General features: G+C 64.6%; 1 protein-coding gene across 2 annotated transcripts; it reads left to right on the forward strand.

Annotated features, from left to right (window-relative positions):
- Nucleotides 1–642: 642 nt before the first annotated feature.
- On the forward strand, nucleotides 643–14,126 carry NGFR (nerve growth factor receptor). Of its 2 annotated transcripts, none has more exons than XM_077190889.1 (6): nucleotides 643–775; nucleotides 5,007–5,151; nucleotides 8,404–8,763; nucleotides 10,777–11,020; nucleotides 11,646–11,806; nucleotides 12,883–14,126. In XM_077190889.1, exons 1-6 carry the CDS (start codon nucleotides 734–736, stop codon nucleotides 13,185–13,187), a joined length of 1,257 nt encoding a protein of 418 aa, XP_077047004.1. In that variant the 5' UTR covers nucleotides 643–733; the 3' UTR covers nucleotides 13,188–14,126. The 2 variants fall into 2 exon arrangements, with proteins under 2 accessions (XP_077047004.1, XP_054509172.1); XM_054653197.2 differs by having other exon boundaries at nucleotides 12,886–14,125.
- Nucleotides 14,127–16,877: the final 2,751 nt, after the last annotated feature.

The following is a 16,877-nucleotide window of genomic DNA, read 5'->3' on the forward strand; positions in this document are numbered from 1 at the left end:
ACCAGCCCTGGCATTTCCAGCTGCCGGCGCTGTGGGATCAGGCAGGGCCCATGGCCGGGCAGAGCCGCCCTGGAGCGCCAGGACAAAGGAGGTGGCACGCGGGGACCTTTCAGGGACCGCAGGACGCCCAGATGGGATTTTGTTTGCTGTGGAGGGCAGAAATACAAAGATTTGATTCAGCCCCCGCCGCATGTCCCCCTGTGGGGCCTCTCGGTGTCACCCGCAGAGCGGGGACAGGCCCGGGGTGTCCCCAGGGTGGGGATGCTGTCCCTTGTCCCCTGCGGCCGGAGCAGCGCTGGTCACCCCATCCCGGTGCCGTCGGTGACCCCACCCCGCTGGGGACACAAGGACAAGGACAGACAGACGGACGGGGAGAGGAGGGGGCGCAGAGGGGCAGAAGGACGGACGGACAGCGCGGGAGGAAAAGGGATGGATGGGCTGGGGAGCTCGGGGCGAGCGCACCCCAAAAGCGCTCGGGGGGCACCGGAGGGACCGGGGGGGAGGCTCGGGGGGGCTCGGGCTTTGTGTGGCGGCGGCGGCGGCGGCGAAGGGTGCGGGCTTGGCCGCTCCGTGATGCTCCGAGGGCGGGGAGGAGGAGGAGGAGGAGGAGGAGGAGGAGGGGGAGGGACTTGCAGCCCTTTTCTGGCCGCCGCCGCGGCGGAGAGCGGCAGAGCTCGGGCAGCCCGGCCGCGCTCCGGCTCCCGGGGGTGTCACCGGCGCCGCTGCCCCCGCCATGGCCGGGCTCCTGCCGCTGCTGCTGCTGCTGCTGCCGGCGGTGAGTGCGGGGAGCAGCGCCCGGGGAGCCCCGCGAGCCGCGCGGGGAGGGGATGCGGCGTCCCGGGGGCACCGGGAGCGGCCCCGGAGGCACCGGGGCACGGGGAGTCCCCCCGCGGGATGGAGGGGCCCGGGGGCTTCGCACGGGGCGCGTTCGGAGGGGCCCGGGCTCACCGGGATGGGAGCCCCGCGGGTGAGGAGCGGGGGCAGCGCCGTGCGGGGCTGGAGGGTCCCGGGGACACCGGAGAGCCCCGGGGGGGCGGGCGGAGCTCTTGGGGTGCGGGGGGAGCTGGGCGGGGATGGGGGTCCCGCAGCCCCTCCGGTGCCGCTGTCCCCGGCTCTGCCACTGCAAAGGGCGACGGAGCCGCAGCCCGAGGGGAGCGGGGACAGAACGAACCCCCCCGGTGCCTTCATCAGTGCCCCCCACGCACCCCCCGAAACCTCTCCCGGACTTTCCCGGCTCTGAAGTGCCCCAGAGCTGGGGCTGAGACCCTTTCGAGACCCTTTTCCCCCTGGCAGAGCCCTCGCCGTGCGCCCCAGACAAAAAAAAAACTTCAGGGCAAGGGCAGGGGGGGCCAGCAGAGAGGGGACAGGGGCGGGGAGGGGGGTCCAGGCCCGCAGCTGGGGCAGGATCGGGGCCGTTTTGGGGCCAGGATTTGCCGGGGGTCCCAGGGGGGCCGTCAGGCACCGGACACCCCTCGGGCAGGATATTAAAGGCGGAGTTCAGGCGGGCAGGGCCGGGGAGCGGAGCGGGGCTGGCACCGCCGGCCCGGGGGGGCCCTTTCCCCCTTTCCCCCTTTCCTCCTTTCCCCATCGCCCCCTCGGGATCGGGGTGGCCAAACCCCCCCTCCCCACCCGGGGCCGCTGGGACAGGGGCGGGGACAGCAGCGCCCGGAGCTGTCCCGGCCGGATGGATCCCAACCATTCCCCCCGGGCATCGCCCCCTCGCCCCCCCGGCTGCTGCGGATGTCCCCAAATCGCCGCTGCCCCGCTCGGGGGCACCTCCGGGGCCGGCTCCGCCCTCCGGGACTGCACCTGCGGGGCTGGGAGTGTCCCGGGAGGGACAACGGGGACCCGGCTGTGCTCCCCCAGCTGTGCCCGCACCCCGGGACCCTCCCGAGACCCTCCGGGATCCCCGGGACCCCGCAGCCGCTGCTCGGAACCTGCCAGGGCCGGCCGGGGCTCGGACGTGGCTCCCGGAGCTGCCCAAAGTTCGGGAATCGCTGGGAGCCGGGATTTGGCCTCTCCCCGACGCGGGGCTCGGCCAGGAGAGGCAGAACGCGCCCGTCAGGCTCGGATCTCGGCCGGGCTCGGCTCCAGCTGGAGCATCCCCTGCCCTGTGCGGCCGCTCCGCGCTCCGGGGCTCCCAAATCCCGCTCGGAGCGGCTCCGTCCTCACCCGGCAGCGGCTCCAACCCTCCCCGAGCCGGCTCCAAAAACAATTCCGAGCTTCCAGAGGTGTCGCCGGCGCCCTCCGCCCGCGGCCGGGCCGGGCCAGCTGTCAGGGATGCTTTATGGCGTTAATTCCGCGCCTTTGTCACCGGGAGCCGCGCTAAGGACGCGCGCGTTTCCGCGGCCTAACGCGGACCAGGTGCCGCTGCCCAGGCTCGGGGGGGCTCGGAGCCCCCAGCCCCGAAGGGAAAGCCCCGGAACGAGGGGGGCCCGCGGCACCTGGAGCAGGGAATCCGCAGCGTTCCGGGAGCGTGGGCGGGGGAGCCGGCGGGGACAGGGGGAGGCCCCGCGGGGAGGGGACAGGTGGCACCGGGTGGCCCGGGAGAGGAACCGGGTGGCCCCGGAGAGGAACCGGGTGGCCCGGCCAGGCCCGTCCCACACGGGCAGCTCGCAGCTGTGGGGGAGATGGGAGATCTGGGATAGGGGGAAAATTTGGGATCGGGGGAAATTCTGGGATTGGAGGTAGATCCGGGATCAGGGGAAGATCTGGGATCCCTGGAAACTCGGGGATTGCGGGATGCTCTGGGATCTTTGGGTGCTTTGGGATCAGGGGAAGATCTGGGATCGTGGGATGCTCTGGGATTGGAGAAAGCTCTGGGATCATTGGATGCTCTGGGATTAAGGGAAGATCTGGGGTTTCTGGGATCAGGGGAAGCTCTGGGATTGGGGAAAGCTCTGGGATCATGGGATGCTCTGGGGTTTCTGGATGCTCTGGGATTGTGGGAAGCTCTGGGATTGAGGGAATCGTGGGATGCTCTGGGATTGAGGGAATCGTGGGATGCTCTGGGGTCTCTGGGATCTCTGGGGTCTCTGGAAGCTCTGGGATGCTCTGGGGTCTCTGGGATCATGGGATGCTCTGGGATCTCTGGGGTCTCTGGAAGCTCTGGGATCTCTGGGATCATGGGATCATGGGATGCTCTGGATGCCCCGTGTTCAGCCCCATCACCAGTCACATCCAGCCCCATTCCCGGCCTCTGGAAGCGCATCCCGGGGATCTGGGAGCTGCCAGACCCTGCCCCAGAGGAGCTCGGCATGGGCTGTGCCCAGCTGGGCTCCAAAACCCCCAAATGTGCCCCCAAATGTGCCCCCAAAGCCCTTCCCAGGGGACATTTGAGGTGCTGGGAGGGTTCCCGATATTCCAATCCCTCCTGCCTGCCTGGAGTGGGAAAAGGGGCTGGGAAAAGGGGCCTGGGAAAAGGGGTTGGGAAAAGGGACCTGGGAAAAGGGACCTGGGAAAAAGATCTGGGAAAAGGGACCTGGGAAAAGGGACCAGGGAAAAGGGGTTGGAAAAAAGATCTGGGAAAAGGGGTTGGAAAAAGGATCTGGAAAAATGTTCTGGGAAAAGGGACTGGGAAAATGTTCTGGGAAAAGGGGGTGAGAAAAGGGGCTGGAAAAAGGTTCTAGGGAAAGGATCTGGGAAAGGGGCTGGGAAAAGGATCTGGAAAAGAGGATCTGGGAAAATGTTCTGGAAGGGGGTCTGGAAAAAGGGTTTGGAAAAGGGTCTGGGAAAAGGGCTTGGGAAAAAGGGCTGAGAAAAGGGTCTGGAAAAAGGAGCTGGGAAAAGATTCAGGAAAAGGATCTGGAAAAAAGGGTCTGGGAAAATGTTCTGGGAAAGGGCCTGGAAAAAGGGTTTGGAAAAAAGGGCTGAGAAAAGGGTCTGGAAAAAAGAGCTGGGAAAAGGTTCAGGAAAAGGGTCTGGAAAAAAGGGTCTGGGAAAAGGGTCTGGGAAAATGTTCTGGGAAAGGGCCTGGAAAAAAGGGCCTGGGAAAAGGGTCTGGAGAAAGGTTCTGGAGAAAGGGTCTGGAAGAAGGGGCTGCCAGGGCGGGCGGGCTGGCGGGGGCGCGGCGGGGAGGGGGAGCGGCCGCCTCGCAGCGCAGGGTAATTGGAGCACTTTGTCATTCAGCTGCCTGGAATTGGCGCTCCATTGTCTCGGCCCCGCCGGATGCGGAGCTCCGAGCGCCGCACCGAGCGCGGGGACGCGGCCAAGGCGCTGACGAGGCCGCCAGATGCTCCCCCGGGCCTCTCCCCCCTTCCCCAAAATCAACCGTGGGTGGGTGGCGGAGGGAGGGAGCGGGGCTGCGAGCGGGAGGGGCCTGGCAGGGCCGGCACCTGCTGCGGGACGGGGCTCCCGCACCCCGCGGGGCTTTGGGGGCAGCTCGGCCCTGCCCGGGCTGCAGAGCCCCGTGGGGGTGGCCCCGGGGTGTTGGTGGCGCTCAGGGGCGATGTCAGCAGCCAGGGAGGGCACCGAGGCTCCTGCTGCTCCCTCAGTTCCCCGTTCCTGGTGCCCAGAGGGTTTTGGGGGGCAGAGGTGCCACCCAGGCTCTCCAGAGCCTCCACGGGGGCAGGAATTCCTCTCCTCTCTCCTCTCCTCTCCTCTCCTCTCCTCTCCTCTCCTCTCCTCTCCTCTCCTCTCCTCTCCTCTCCTCTCCTCTCCTCTCCTCTCCTCTCCTCTCCTCTCCTCTCCTCTCCTCTCCTCTCCTCTCCTCTCCTCTCCTCCAGGTGGCTCAGGGCCCTTAGGGGACGTGGCTGAGGAAGGGACAAGGACAAACAGAGGCCACATCACCCCAAACCCCCCTGAGGACCCTCCCAGCTCCCTCCAGCACAGAACTCAGCAGGGCCTTTCCCGAGCAGTGAATTCTGCCTGGAAAAGCGCTTTTGTTTCCCCCCAAATCCGCATTCAGCACGAGTGGGGTGTCCCCAGAGCGGGCCCTTCCCGGGCTGTCCCATCCCGGGGGTGACAGGGGTGACAGGGGTGACCTCTGGGCTCTGCTCTCCCGCCAGGGTCCCGGGGCCGGCGCCTCCAAGGACGATTGCGTGTCCAAGCTGTTCACGGCGGGCGGGGAGTGCTGCCGGCTCTGCAACGTGGGCGAGGGCGTGGTGCAGCCCTGCGGGGTCAACCAGACGGTCTGCGAGCCCTGCCTGGACAGTGAGTGCCCCAAACACCCCCTGTCCCCCCTGCAAGTGTCACAGCGTTCCCGGGCCACCCCTCTGCTGAGTCAGGAGGGGCTCGGGCCGGGCTCTGGGCAAAGGATGGGTTAAAATGGGAGATTCTTCCCCCAAAATGGGAGTTTGGGGTGTGGAGAAGGGCACAGACACATTGTGGGGTCAGGGCAGCGCTGTCAGGTACGGGGGGGGGGGGTTTGGGATGGGCACAGGGAGGGGTTTGGGATGGTCCCAGGCACAGGGAGGGGTTTGGGATGTGCACAGAAGGGTTTGGGATGTGCACAGAAGGGTTTGGGATGTGCACAGGGGGGTTTGGGATGGGCACAGGCACAGGGAGGGGTTTGGGATGGGCACAGGGGGGTTTGGGATGTGCACAGGGGGGTTTGGGATGTGCACAGAAGGGTTTGGGATGTGCACAGGGAGGGTTTGGGATGGGCACAGGCACAGGGGGGTTTGGAATGGGCACAGGGGGGTTTGGGGCAGGGAGGGAGCAGACAGGAGGCAGAGGAGGCTGGAGGAGCAGAGCCAGGGCAGGGCTAAAAATACCTCAGCGTCCTGAGAAATCGATGGACGGCTCTGCCTGCCTGAGCCCGGCCGGGAAACGGGGCTGGATCCCTCCTGGATCAGGGGATGGATCCCAGTGAGGGACAGATCCCAGTGAGGGATGGATCCCAGTGAGGGACGGATCCCAATGGGGGACGGATCCCAGTGAGGGATGGACCCCAGTGAGGGATGGATCCCAGTGAGGGATGGATCCCAATGAGGGACTGATCCCACCAAGGGAAAATCTCCTCCCACCCTCAGCTCTTCCCTGAGAGGGATTTTGGGGTGTGGAGGGAAGGAAACCTGCAGACCCCGCAGGTGTCCCTTGCTGGGATGGGGAGAGGACTCCTGTGGGCCTGGAACCCCCTGGATCCCCCTGGACACACTCAGATGCCCCTGAATCCCCCTGGACATGTCTGGATCCCCCTGGACATGTCTGGATCCCCCTGGAAACCCCCAGATCCCCCCAGATCCCTCCGGATCCTGCTCCCACGGGCCGGGCAGGTGGAGGCAGCCCCGCGGCTGGCACGGCCTCCAGACTGCGCCCCAGGAATGTGGGCACGGCCCAGGGCCGAGGGTCCCCACCTGCACCCGGGGCTGCCTCCTCCGAGCACTCCCTTGGACGCGTTCCCGACCCTCCGGGGGAATCGTTCCGGAAAAAATCCTCTGCAACCGAAGCCCGGCCCCTGCCAACGCCCGGGGGGCTGCCAGAAACCACCCCAGAGAGGGGGGGATTGCTCTCATTCCCCCTTTTCCCCCATCGCAGCCTCCCCAGGGCCCGGGGGCTGCCTCATGATTTATTTATGCCCCGCAGCCTCCGGGGGAGGGAGGAAGGGAGGGAGCGCTGGGGGCTCGGGCCCCGTTCGGAGCGGGGCTGTAATTGCTCAGCTCAGATCCCTTCGGCTGCCACTGCAAATGTGCCCACTCAGCCGAAAGCCTTTCCTGGCCACTTCCCCGCTCTAATGGCGCCCATCAATAATTCAGGATAATGCAAGGCATGAGCCCAGGTTAATGGGAGCCGCGTGTGCCGCCCCGGGGCTGCTCCGGCGCTGCTCGGGCACGGGGCAGGGGCTGCGCGGGGCTGGCGGCGACAGCGACAGCGGCACCAGGGGAGCCGCGGCTGCCCCGACCCCGCGAGTGGCCGAGGATGGGTTTGGGAGCAGCCTGGGATAGCGGGAAGGGTCCCTGTCCAGGACGCGGTGGGGTTTGCGGTCCCTCCTGACCCCAAACCTGTCCGGGGTTTTGTGGCTCCGCGTCCTCTGCAGGTCCAGGGAAAGCCTCAGGGCAGGGCCAGGACACCCGGGCACAGGCACAGGGTGAGGGAAGGTGTTGGGAAGGGGAAAAATCCACTGCTGAGGCTGGGATGGAACCCCCATCCCTCCCATCCCGCCCATTCCCGGGGGTTCGGGGCAATCCCCCCAAAACAGCCCCAAATTCCTGTCCTTCCCTCGGTGTCCCCAGGGAAGCTGCTGGGAGCAGGAACCCATTCCCAGCACCATCCCTGGGGCTGAGCAGGGCTCGCAGGGGTCCCCGGGGCTGGAATTTCTCCGGATGGGATGGGGCGGGCAGCGCGGGGGCAGCAGCAGCAGCAGCTGCGCCCTCCAGGACGGGCTCCGCTCCTTCTTCCGGGGCTAAAAATATCGCCGAGCTCCTCCGGGAGCGGGCACAGCGCGGAGCGGGCATTGATTTCCCCCGCAGCGCGTCCTGCGGGCTGAAACCCGAGCGCAGGAGCCGCGGGGTCAGGCAGAGTCAGCGCTGCCCGGAGCGGGGACACGCGGGGAGCCCGGCAGGATGTGCAGGGGAAAGCGATGGGGTGTGAGGGGAGGGGATGGCCCCGGGAGGTCAGAAAGGGGAATAAAATCGGGAATTAGCGCGGGGATGGGCAATGGGGGCAGCGCAGCCAGGCCGGACCCCGGGGGGAAATGGGAATGGGGAAGGTGTTAATGGGAAGGATGCTGCAAACTGGGAATTGCGGAGGAATGGGAGGAGGAGGAGGGAATGGGGATGAAGAGACGTGAATGGGGATGAGGTGGGAATGGGGATGAGGTGGCAGGAATGGTGCAGATGTCAATAGGAAGCTGAGCCTGGAAGGATGCTCCAAACTGGAATTGCAGAGGAATGGGATGAGGAGGCGGGAATGGGATGAGGAGGCGGGAATGGGGAGGATGTTACTGGGAAGCTGAGCCTGGAAGGAAGCTCCAAACTGGGAATTGCTGGGGGAATGGTGCAGGTGTCAATGGGAATGGGAGCCTGGAGTGTGCTGGAGCTGGGAATTGTGGTGGGAATGGAGAAGGTGTTAACGGGAATTTGGGTCTGGAAGGATTCCAGACTGGGAATTGCAGAGGAATGGGATGAGGAGGCGGGAATGGGGAATTGCAGAGGAATGGGATGAGGAGGCGGGAATGGGATGAGGAGGCAGGAATGGGATGAGGAGGCGGGAATGGGGAAGATGTTACTGGGAAGCTGAGCCGGGAAGGAGGCTCCAAACTGTGAATCGCTGGAGAACGGAGAAGGTGCGAATGGGCTGAAGAGCCCAGGGGATGAGGAGCTGGAATTTCTGCGGGAACGGGGAGAGTTCATTAACAGGAAGCCGAGCCTGGGGGGGCCGCAGAGGGGACACCCCCGTCCCTCTGACCCCAGAGGGGACGGCTGGACCCCGAGGCCGAGCTTTGGTCCCCTCCATGCCCGCCAGGCGTCACCTTCTCGGACACGGCGAGCGCCACGGAGCCGTGCAAGCCGTGCACGCAGTGCGAGGGGCTGCAGAGCATGTCGGCGCCCTGCGTGGAGACCGACGACGCCGTGTGCCGCTGCGCCTACGGCTACTTCCAGGACGAGGCCAGCGGGAGCTGCCGCGAGTGCCGCGTCTGCGAGGTCGGCTTCGGCCTCATGTTCCCCTGCAAGGACTCGCAGGACACCGTGTGCGAGGAGTGCCCCGAGGGCACCTTCTCCAGCGAGGCCAACTTCGTGGACCCCTGCCTGCCCTGCACCACCTGCGAGGACAACGAGGTGCTGGTGCGGGAGTGCACGGCCGTGGCGGACGCCGAGTGCCGGGGTAAGAGCGTGTGCGGCGTGGCTGTGCCATTGTCACTGCTCTGCTGTCATTGCTGGGATGTTCCCAGTGTGTGTCATTGTCACCGCTCTGCTGTGGGGTAAGAGCGTGCGCGGTGTGGCTGTGTCGTTGTCACAGCTCTGCTGTGGGGTAAGAGTGTGCACGGTGTGCCTGTGTCATTGTCACCACTCTGCTGTCACTGCTGGGACATTCCCGGTGTGGCTGTGTCATTGTCACAGCTCTGCTGTGGGGTAAGAGCGTGCGCGGCGTGGCTGGGTCATTGTCACCATTCTGCTGTCACTGCTGGGACATTCCCGGTGTGCCTGTGCCATTGTCACCGCTCTGCTGTGGGGTAAGAGTGTGCACGGTGTGCCTGTGTCATTGTCACAGCTCTGCTGTCACTGCTGGGACATTCCCGGTGTGCCTGTGTCATTGTCACCGCTCTGCTGTGGGGTAAGAGCTGTGCATGGTGTGGCTGTGTCATTGTCACAGCTCTGCTGTCATTGCTGGGATGTTCCCAGTGTGGCTGTGCCATTGTCACCGCTCTGCTGCCACCGCTGGGACATTCCCGGTGTGGCTGTGTCATTGTCACGGCTCTGCTGCCACTCCAGGGACATTCCCGGTGTGTGTCATTGTCACCGCTCTGCTGCCACCGCTGGGACATTCCCGGTGCAGCTGCCGAGGCGTGGCTGGGTCTGCGTTTAGGGAGTAGTGCCGGGATCTGGCAGGGCTGGGATCTGGCACTGCTGGGCCAGCGAAAGGAGCTGGGGCTGTGTTCCTGTCCCCATCAGCATCCCAAACACAGCTCCGGCCCTGCAGAGAGGGGGAAAATGGGGAAAAAGGGGAGAAAAAAGGGGCAGAGCAAAGTCAGAGCTGTGCTGAGCTCCTGGAGGATGCAGGGCTGCTCCAGAGGGGCTGAGGGGCTGCTCCAGAGGGGCTGCTCCAGAGGGGCTGAGGGGCTGCTCCCACCGGGGCTGCTCCCACCAGGGCTGCTCCCACCGGGGCTGCTCCCACCAGGGGCTGCTCCCACCAGGGCTGCTCCCACCAGGGGCTGCTCCCACCGGGGCTCCTCACCAGCCCCAGCAGCGCTCCCGGGCGGGAGCAGCGTCACTCCTGCCCCGAGCATGGCAGCAGAAAAGCTCTTTCTTTGTCCCGGCCGCCGCCGGGCCGGGCAGAGCGGCAGCTCCGCCGAAGGGTCGAGTAAATGGAGCCACAAGTCAAGGACACAGGGATGGCTTTGTCTGCAGTGGGCTCGGGAGCGGCTCCCAAAGGGCAGCGGGGGCTGGGACACAACGGGGCAGGATGGGGCTGGGACATGGCAGGGCTGGATGGCACCAACCCCCCTGTGACAGCGACAGCGACACCAATGAAGCCCCGGGGCTGGCGGGGCAGAATTCCAGCCTGGCACGATCCCAGCCCAGCACAATCCTGGCTCAATCCTGACTCCAGCCCAGCACAATCCCAGCCTGGCACAACAATCCCAGCCTGGCACAATCCCAGCCCGGGGACAGGGGGGTGGCAGGGTGAGGTCCCAGCTCCTGCTGCAATTCCCAGCTCAGCCTCACTCTAGGATGGGCTGGGGGATGTGGCCCGGCCCTGGCACCAGGCAAAGGCCCGGAGAGGGCACAGGGAGGGTGGGATGGGATGGATGGGGTGGGGTGGGATAGGATCAGATGGGGCACCCATGTGTTTCCCCGTGACAAGCCCAGACGGCTCCGCTCTCCCGGGACACGCCCGGGTGTGGCAGGAGCGGGGTCACTCCCGGACGGAGCCGCAGGGGCCGGGAAAGGAGCAAAGCCAGGCCCTGGAGCTGCGGGAGCGGCTCCATGCGGGCTGTGGGCACCTGGGCTGCCTCAGGGTGGGTTTGGGGTCAGCTGGGGCAGCTCCCCTGGGTTTGGGGGCCGCAGCAGGAGCTGTGCCCCAAGGGACAGCGCTGGCACCGCCGCGGCCACCCTCAAGGCAGGGCACAGCTGTGCCTCATCCCAACCCCGATTTCCCTTCCCCTCCACCCCCCAGGGCTCCACCCTCGCTGGACAACGCCCGCCCCGTCCCTGGGGGGCTCTGAGAGCCCCGAGGCCGCCTCCAGGGAGCCGCTGAGCACCGAGGGGGGGCCCAGCACCGCGGCCGACACGGCCACCACCGTCATGGGCAGCTCGCAGCCCGTGGTCACCCACGGCACCAGCGACAACCTCATCCCCGTCTACTGCTCCATCCTGGCCGCCGTGGTGGTGGGGCTGGTGGCCTACATCGCCTTCAAGAGGTACCGGGACAGGGATTTGGGGAGCGGGGAACAGGGGGATCCCACAGCCACAGCTGCCACCACCAGGGGCACCAGGATGGGCAGATTTCCAAAATTGTGTGGGGGGTGAGGTGGCTGAGGGGTGAGGAGGGAGGTGGCAGCAGGGTAGGGGACACACTGCAGCCTTGTCCCTGTCCCATTCCCTGTCCCTGTATCCCTGTCCCTGTGTCCCTGTCCCATTCCCTGTCCCTGTCTGTGTCCCCCTCCCTGTCGCTGTGTCCCTGTCCTTGTCTCCTTGTCCCTGTCCCATTCCCTGTCCCTGTGTCCCTGTCCCTGTGTCCCTGTCCCATTCCCTGTCCCATTCCCTGTTGCTGTGTCCCTGTCCTTGTCTCCTTGTCCCTGTCCCATTCCCTGTCCATGTCCCCCTCCCTGTCCCTGTGTCCCTGTCCATGTCCCCCTCCCTGTCCCTGTCCTTGCCTTGTCCCTGTCCCATCCCCTGTCCCTGTCCTGGCACCAGGGCAGAAAACAGAAACTGGAACAAGTCCCAGCGAAGGGGACAAGTCCCAGGGAAGGGGACAAACCCCAGGGAAGGGGACAAAGCCCTGGCAGCCCTGGGGATGTCACCTGTGTGTCGCTGTCCCCGCAGGTGGAACAGCTGCAAGCAGAACAAGCAAGGGGCCAACAACCGCCCGGTGAACCAGACGCCGTCCCCCGAGGGGGAGAAGCTGCACAGCGACAGCGGCATCTCCGTGGACAGCCAGAGCCTGCACGAGCAGCAGCCCCCCGGGCAGGGCACCCAGGGGCCAGGTGGGGCTGCTGGGGTGGGCAGGGACACTCAGGGATGGGCAGGGACAGCCTGGGATGGACAGGGACACCCCAGGGATGGCTGGGGACACCGGGGTGGGCAGGGACAGCCTGGGATAGGCAGGGAGGATGGGCAGGGACACCCTGGAATAGACAGGGACAAACAGGGATGGGCCAGGAGGATGGGAACAGACACCCAGAGATGGACAGGGACACCCAGGGATGGACAGGGGATGGACAGGAAGGACGGGCAGGGACAATTTGGGATGGGCAGAAACACTCAGGGATGGACAGGGACACCCTGGGGATGGGCAGGGACACCCAGGAATGGAGAAGGACACCCAGGTAAGGGCAGGCAGGACGGGCACAGACACCCAGGGTTGGGCAGGGACACCCAGGTAAGGGCAGAGAGGATGGACAGGGACACCCAGGTAAGGGCAGAGAGGACAGGCACAGACACCCAGGTAAGGGCAGGGACACCAGAGATGGACAGGGACACCCAGGTAAGAGCAGGGACACCCAGGTAAGGGCAGAGAGGACAGGCACAGACACCCAGGGTTGGGCAGGGATGATGGGCACAGACACCCAAGGATGGACAGGGACACCAGGGATGGGCAGGGACACCCAGGTAAGAGCAGGGACACCCAGGCAAGGGCAGGGAGGATGGGCAGGGACACCCAGGAATGGACAGGGACACCAGGGATGGGCAGGGACACCCAGGGATGGGCAGGGACACCCAGGTAAGGACAGGCAGGACAGGCACAGACACCCAGGGATGGACAGGGACACCAGGGATGGACAGGGACACCCAGGGATGGGCAGGGACACCCAGGGATGGGCAGGGACACCCAGGTAAGGGCAGGGACACCCGGGTAAGGACAGGCAGGACGGGCACAGACACCCAGGGATGGACAGGGACACCAGGGATGGGCAGGGACACCCAGGGATGGGCAGGCAGGACGGGCACAGACACCCAGGGATGGACAGGGACACCAGGGATGGCCAGGGACACCCGGGTAAGGGCAGGCAGGACGGGCACAGCCCCGGGCACGCTCTCAGACCATTCCCCCTCTCTCCAGCAGCTCCCAAGGCGGACGGGAGCCCGTACTCGGCGCTGCCGGCCAGCAAGCAGGAGGAGGTGGAGAAGCTGCTGGGCAGCTCGGCGGAGGACACGTGGCGGCAGCTGGCGGGGGAGCTGGGCTACAAGGAGGAGCTGATCGAGTCCTTCACCCGCGAGGAGGCCCCGGCGCGGGCGCTGCTGGCGCACTGGGCCGGCCGCGAGTCGGCCACGCTGGACGCGCTCCTGGCCGCCCTGCGCCGCCTGCAGCGCGGCGACATCGCCGACAGCCTGGCCAGCGACTCCACCGCCACCTCCCCCGTCTGAGGGCCGGCCCCGGGGGCTGACCCTGCCCGGCCACGGGGGGAGATGGTGGGGTCAGCCCCAAGCAGGTCCCGGTACCGGTACCGGCCCCTGGTGGTGTTGGAGGGGCTCGGCCCCACCCTGATCGCAAATCCCGGCTGCGGGATGGACGGACAGATGGACAGATGGACACGGGAGAGAGCGCCGTGCTCTCAGCCCTCTCCTCTCCTCCCTTCCAGCTCCTTCTCTCCCTGGGGCTCCTCTTCCTCCTGCCCCTCCCCGTTCCCCTCCAACACCCCCAAATCCGGCTGCTTTTACCCCAAAAGCGGGGAAGGGTGGGGTTGGGGCACCCTGGAGCCGCTGCCCCGGGATTTGGGGGCTCAGGGGGCTGGGGGAGGGGACCCGGCTCCCTACACTGTGAAATTTGGGGTGCAGCTCCCCACAGCTCCGCAGGGATTTGGGGGAGCAGCCAGGACCAGCCCGGACACTGAGGAGCAGATTTTGGGGTGCCAGGACCCCTCTGTGGGGGCTGCAGGGGCCACCGAGGGGACACTGAAGGTGGAAAGCGCTGACCAAGTGCCTGCCCCGCGGGGACACCCCCAGGGCCCTGCTCCTCCCTCCTGCCCTGTCCCTGAGCTGCAGGGACCTCTGAGGCCACCCTGCCACCCCTGCACTGTCCCCGAGCGGGGCCAGGCCACCCTGCCACCCCTGCACTGTCCCCGAGCGGGGCCAGGCCACCCTGCCACCCCTGCACTGTCCCCGAGCGGGGCCAGGCCACCCTGCCACCCCTGCACTGTCCCCGCTGTCCCCACCCTGCTGAAAGGGCTCCTGCTGTGCCAGCACCGTCAAGGGCAGCTCTGCCCCCGGGGTGACACTGGCAGCGTCTCGGGGAGGTGACATCGGGCAAGGGAATGTCCCTCTGCCCCCAGGGTGACATTGGCACCGTCTCGGGGAGGTGACATCGGTGACATCGGGCAAGGGAATGGCCCAGGGTGACATTGGCACCTTCTCGGGGAGGTGACATCAGTGACATCCCGGGCAAGGGAATGGCCCGGGGTGACATTGGCACCTTCTCGGGGAGGTGACGTTGCTCAAAGGGCGTTTTGGGGGCGGTTTGGCCCCAGCTGGGCAAGCTGGGGATGTCCCCTGAGTGGCCTGGAGATGTCCCCTGGGCTGTCACCAGCCTCGGGATGTCCCCTGAGTGGCCACCAGTCCAGGGAGTGTCCCCTGAGCTGCCCCCAAGCTCCCGGCGATGTCCCCAACCTGAATTCCCAGGTGTGGGCACAGCCCTGAGCCAGGTGTGGCCGCCCCTCCCCTCTGGATTCATCCCAAAATTCCTGGCCGAAGGCAGAACCGGGGTTTTTGGGCCCTCCTGGAGGAGAGACTTGTACATAGGAATTTGGTGTTTGACCCAGTGCTCGATGTGACCCCTGGGGACAGCCCTGTCCCCTCCCCACTTCCAGCTGGGAATTCCCAGCCCAACCCTTTGGTCCCCCCTCGTTTCTGGCCTTAAAGGCTCCACGGGGAGGCAGAGGAACCAAAATCCCACAGTTCACCCACAAAATCCCACAGTTCACCCCCAAAATCCCACAGCAGCGTTGGGATGTTCCCAGCATCCAGCTCCAGGGGCTGGAGCGGCTTCCATGGGAATCCAGCGCCCAGATCCTCCGGAATCTTCTGGAAATTTCCCTCCCGTTGTGCTCTGGATGATGGAGAAGCCAGGCTGGGATTTGGGGGATTCCAGCACCCAGATCCTCCGGAATCTTCTGGAAATTTCCCTCCCATTGTGCTCTGGATGATGGAGAAGCCAGGCTGGGATTTGGGGGATTCCAGCACCCAGATCCTTTGGGAAGAGCCACCCCTGGCTGGAAGGGCTGAAAACCCCAAATCCGAGTCCCAAACTCCTCCCGCCACCCAAATCCAAGGAAATTTGCCCCAAATTTCCAACCCCACTCGCAGTGGACTGGAAACCCCCAGCTCCTGCCAGACCGAGCCACACAATGGGATGGATTTGGGATGGATTTGGGATGGATTTGGTGTTGATTTGGGATGGATTTGGCGTTGATTTGGGATGGATCTGGGACAGATTTGGGGTGAATTTGGGATGGATCTGGGGATGGATTTGGGGTGAATTTGGGATGGATCTGGGGGATGGATTTGGGATGAATTTGGCATGAATTTTGGATTAATTTGGAATGGATTTGGCATGAATTTTGGATTAATTTGGGATAGATTTGGGAGATGGATTTGGGATGGATTTGGGTTGGATTTTGGATTAATTTAGGATGAATTTGGGATGGATTCCATCACTGGCCACCATGGGTAGCTCCCACTGGTCTGGGATTTTGGAAAGCGACTCCAGGGCAAGCCGAGGGTGCCTGGATCGAGGTGCCCGAACCCAAACCGAATTTCCTGGCAGAGCCAGCCCAGCCCAGCCTCTCCCGCTGGGAATTCTGTTCCTCAGGACATCCCCGCCTCACCCTCAGGATTCCATTGCCATGGGAAGGGATTTCAGCGCCCCCAATCCCAAAAAAATCAGATTTTCAGGGCCGAGGGAACGGGGACAAACTCAGCATCCAAAGAGGAGCCGGGAGCTGCCTCAAACCCCCCCTGGCTGCGGGGGGAAATAAATGGAAATAAAACTCAAAAAAACACCAAAAATACCCCCCAAAGCCAGGAGGGAAACCCAAGCCAAAGCCAGAGCTCGTTTTGTGTTGTACCAAGCCCGTGTGTTGCTCCACTCCCCACTCTGTAATTCCAGGGCCGATTTTGTAGGAATAGAAGGATTTGGGGGGGTCTGGGGGCAGCATGAGCCGGGGGGGATGCACGGGGGAGGCCCAGGGGGGTGGAATTTGTCCGTGTGTATCCTTGGGATGCCAATAAAGAGCATCCGTTGTCGTTGTCCCGCTCGCTTCTTCCTGATCTCCCAAAAAAAAAACCCCAAAAAACCCTGGGAATCCAGGATGGGAAAAAGCCCTCAGCGCCTTCCCGATGGGATTTTCACCGGGAACATTCCCATTCTGATCCCAAATCCCTGAACTCCCAGAGCAGGAAAAGCAGGAAGCAAGCTGGGCTTCGTGTGTGGGATCAGGGACAGCAGATTTATGGGGAGAGAGGGGGGAAAAAAAAAAGGGAAAATTTGGAATAAATCTGGAAAGGGGCCTGATGTTCTCACGGGCTGGGGGAAATCCTTGGAAAAGCTCCTTCCCCTTTTTAATGGGACTCAGGGGAGGGCCAGAGCTGCTGAATCCCACATCTGCTGCCAGGGGGGGCGACAGGGCCAGATCCCTGCTGGATCCACCGGGAAAAATCCCAAACCCAGCCCCGGGGCCTGGGAAAACGCAGCAACCGCTGGGAAAACAAAAACGGGGAAAAAATTCCAAATTAAACTCCATGGAGGCGCTTTTCATTCAAACTCCTGCAGGGGAGCCGGGAGCTTCCCTTGGAGCGGGAATGAGATGGGAAAGGAAAAGCGGGAAGGGAAAGGGGGAAGGGAAAAGTGGGAAAAAAAGTGGGAAGGGAAAAGCGGGAAAGGGAAAAGCGGGAAAGGGAAAAGCGGGAAAGGGAAAAGCGGGAAAGGGAAAAGGGAAAGGAAAAGCAGGAAGGGAAAAGTGGGAAAGGAAAGAGGGAAGGGAAAAACCGGGAAGGGAAAAACCGGGAAGGGAAAAAAGGGGAAAAAAATGTGGGAAGGGAAAAGCGGGAAGGGAAAGCGGG

This window comes from Agelaius phoeniceus, chromosome 26, assembly GCF_051311805.1.
Source record: "Agelaius phoeniceus isolate bAgePho1 chromosome 26, bAgePho1.hap1, whole genome shotgun sequence".
Taxonomy (NCBI): Eukaryota; Metazoa; Chordata; class Aves; order Passeriformes; family Icteridae; genus Agelaius; species Agelaius phoeniceus.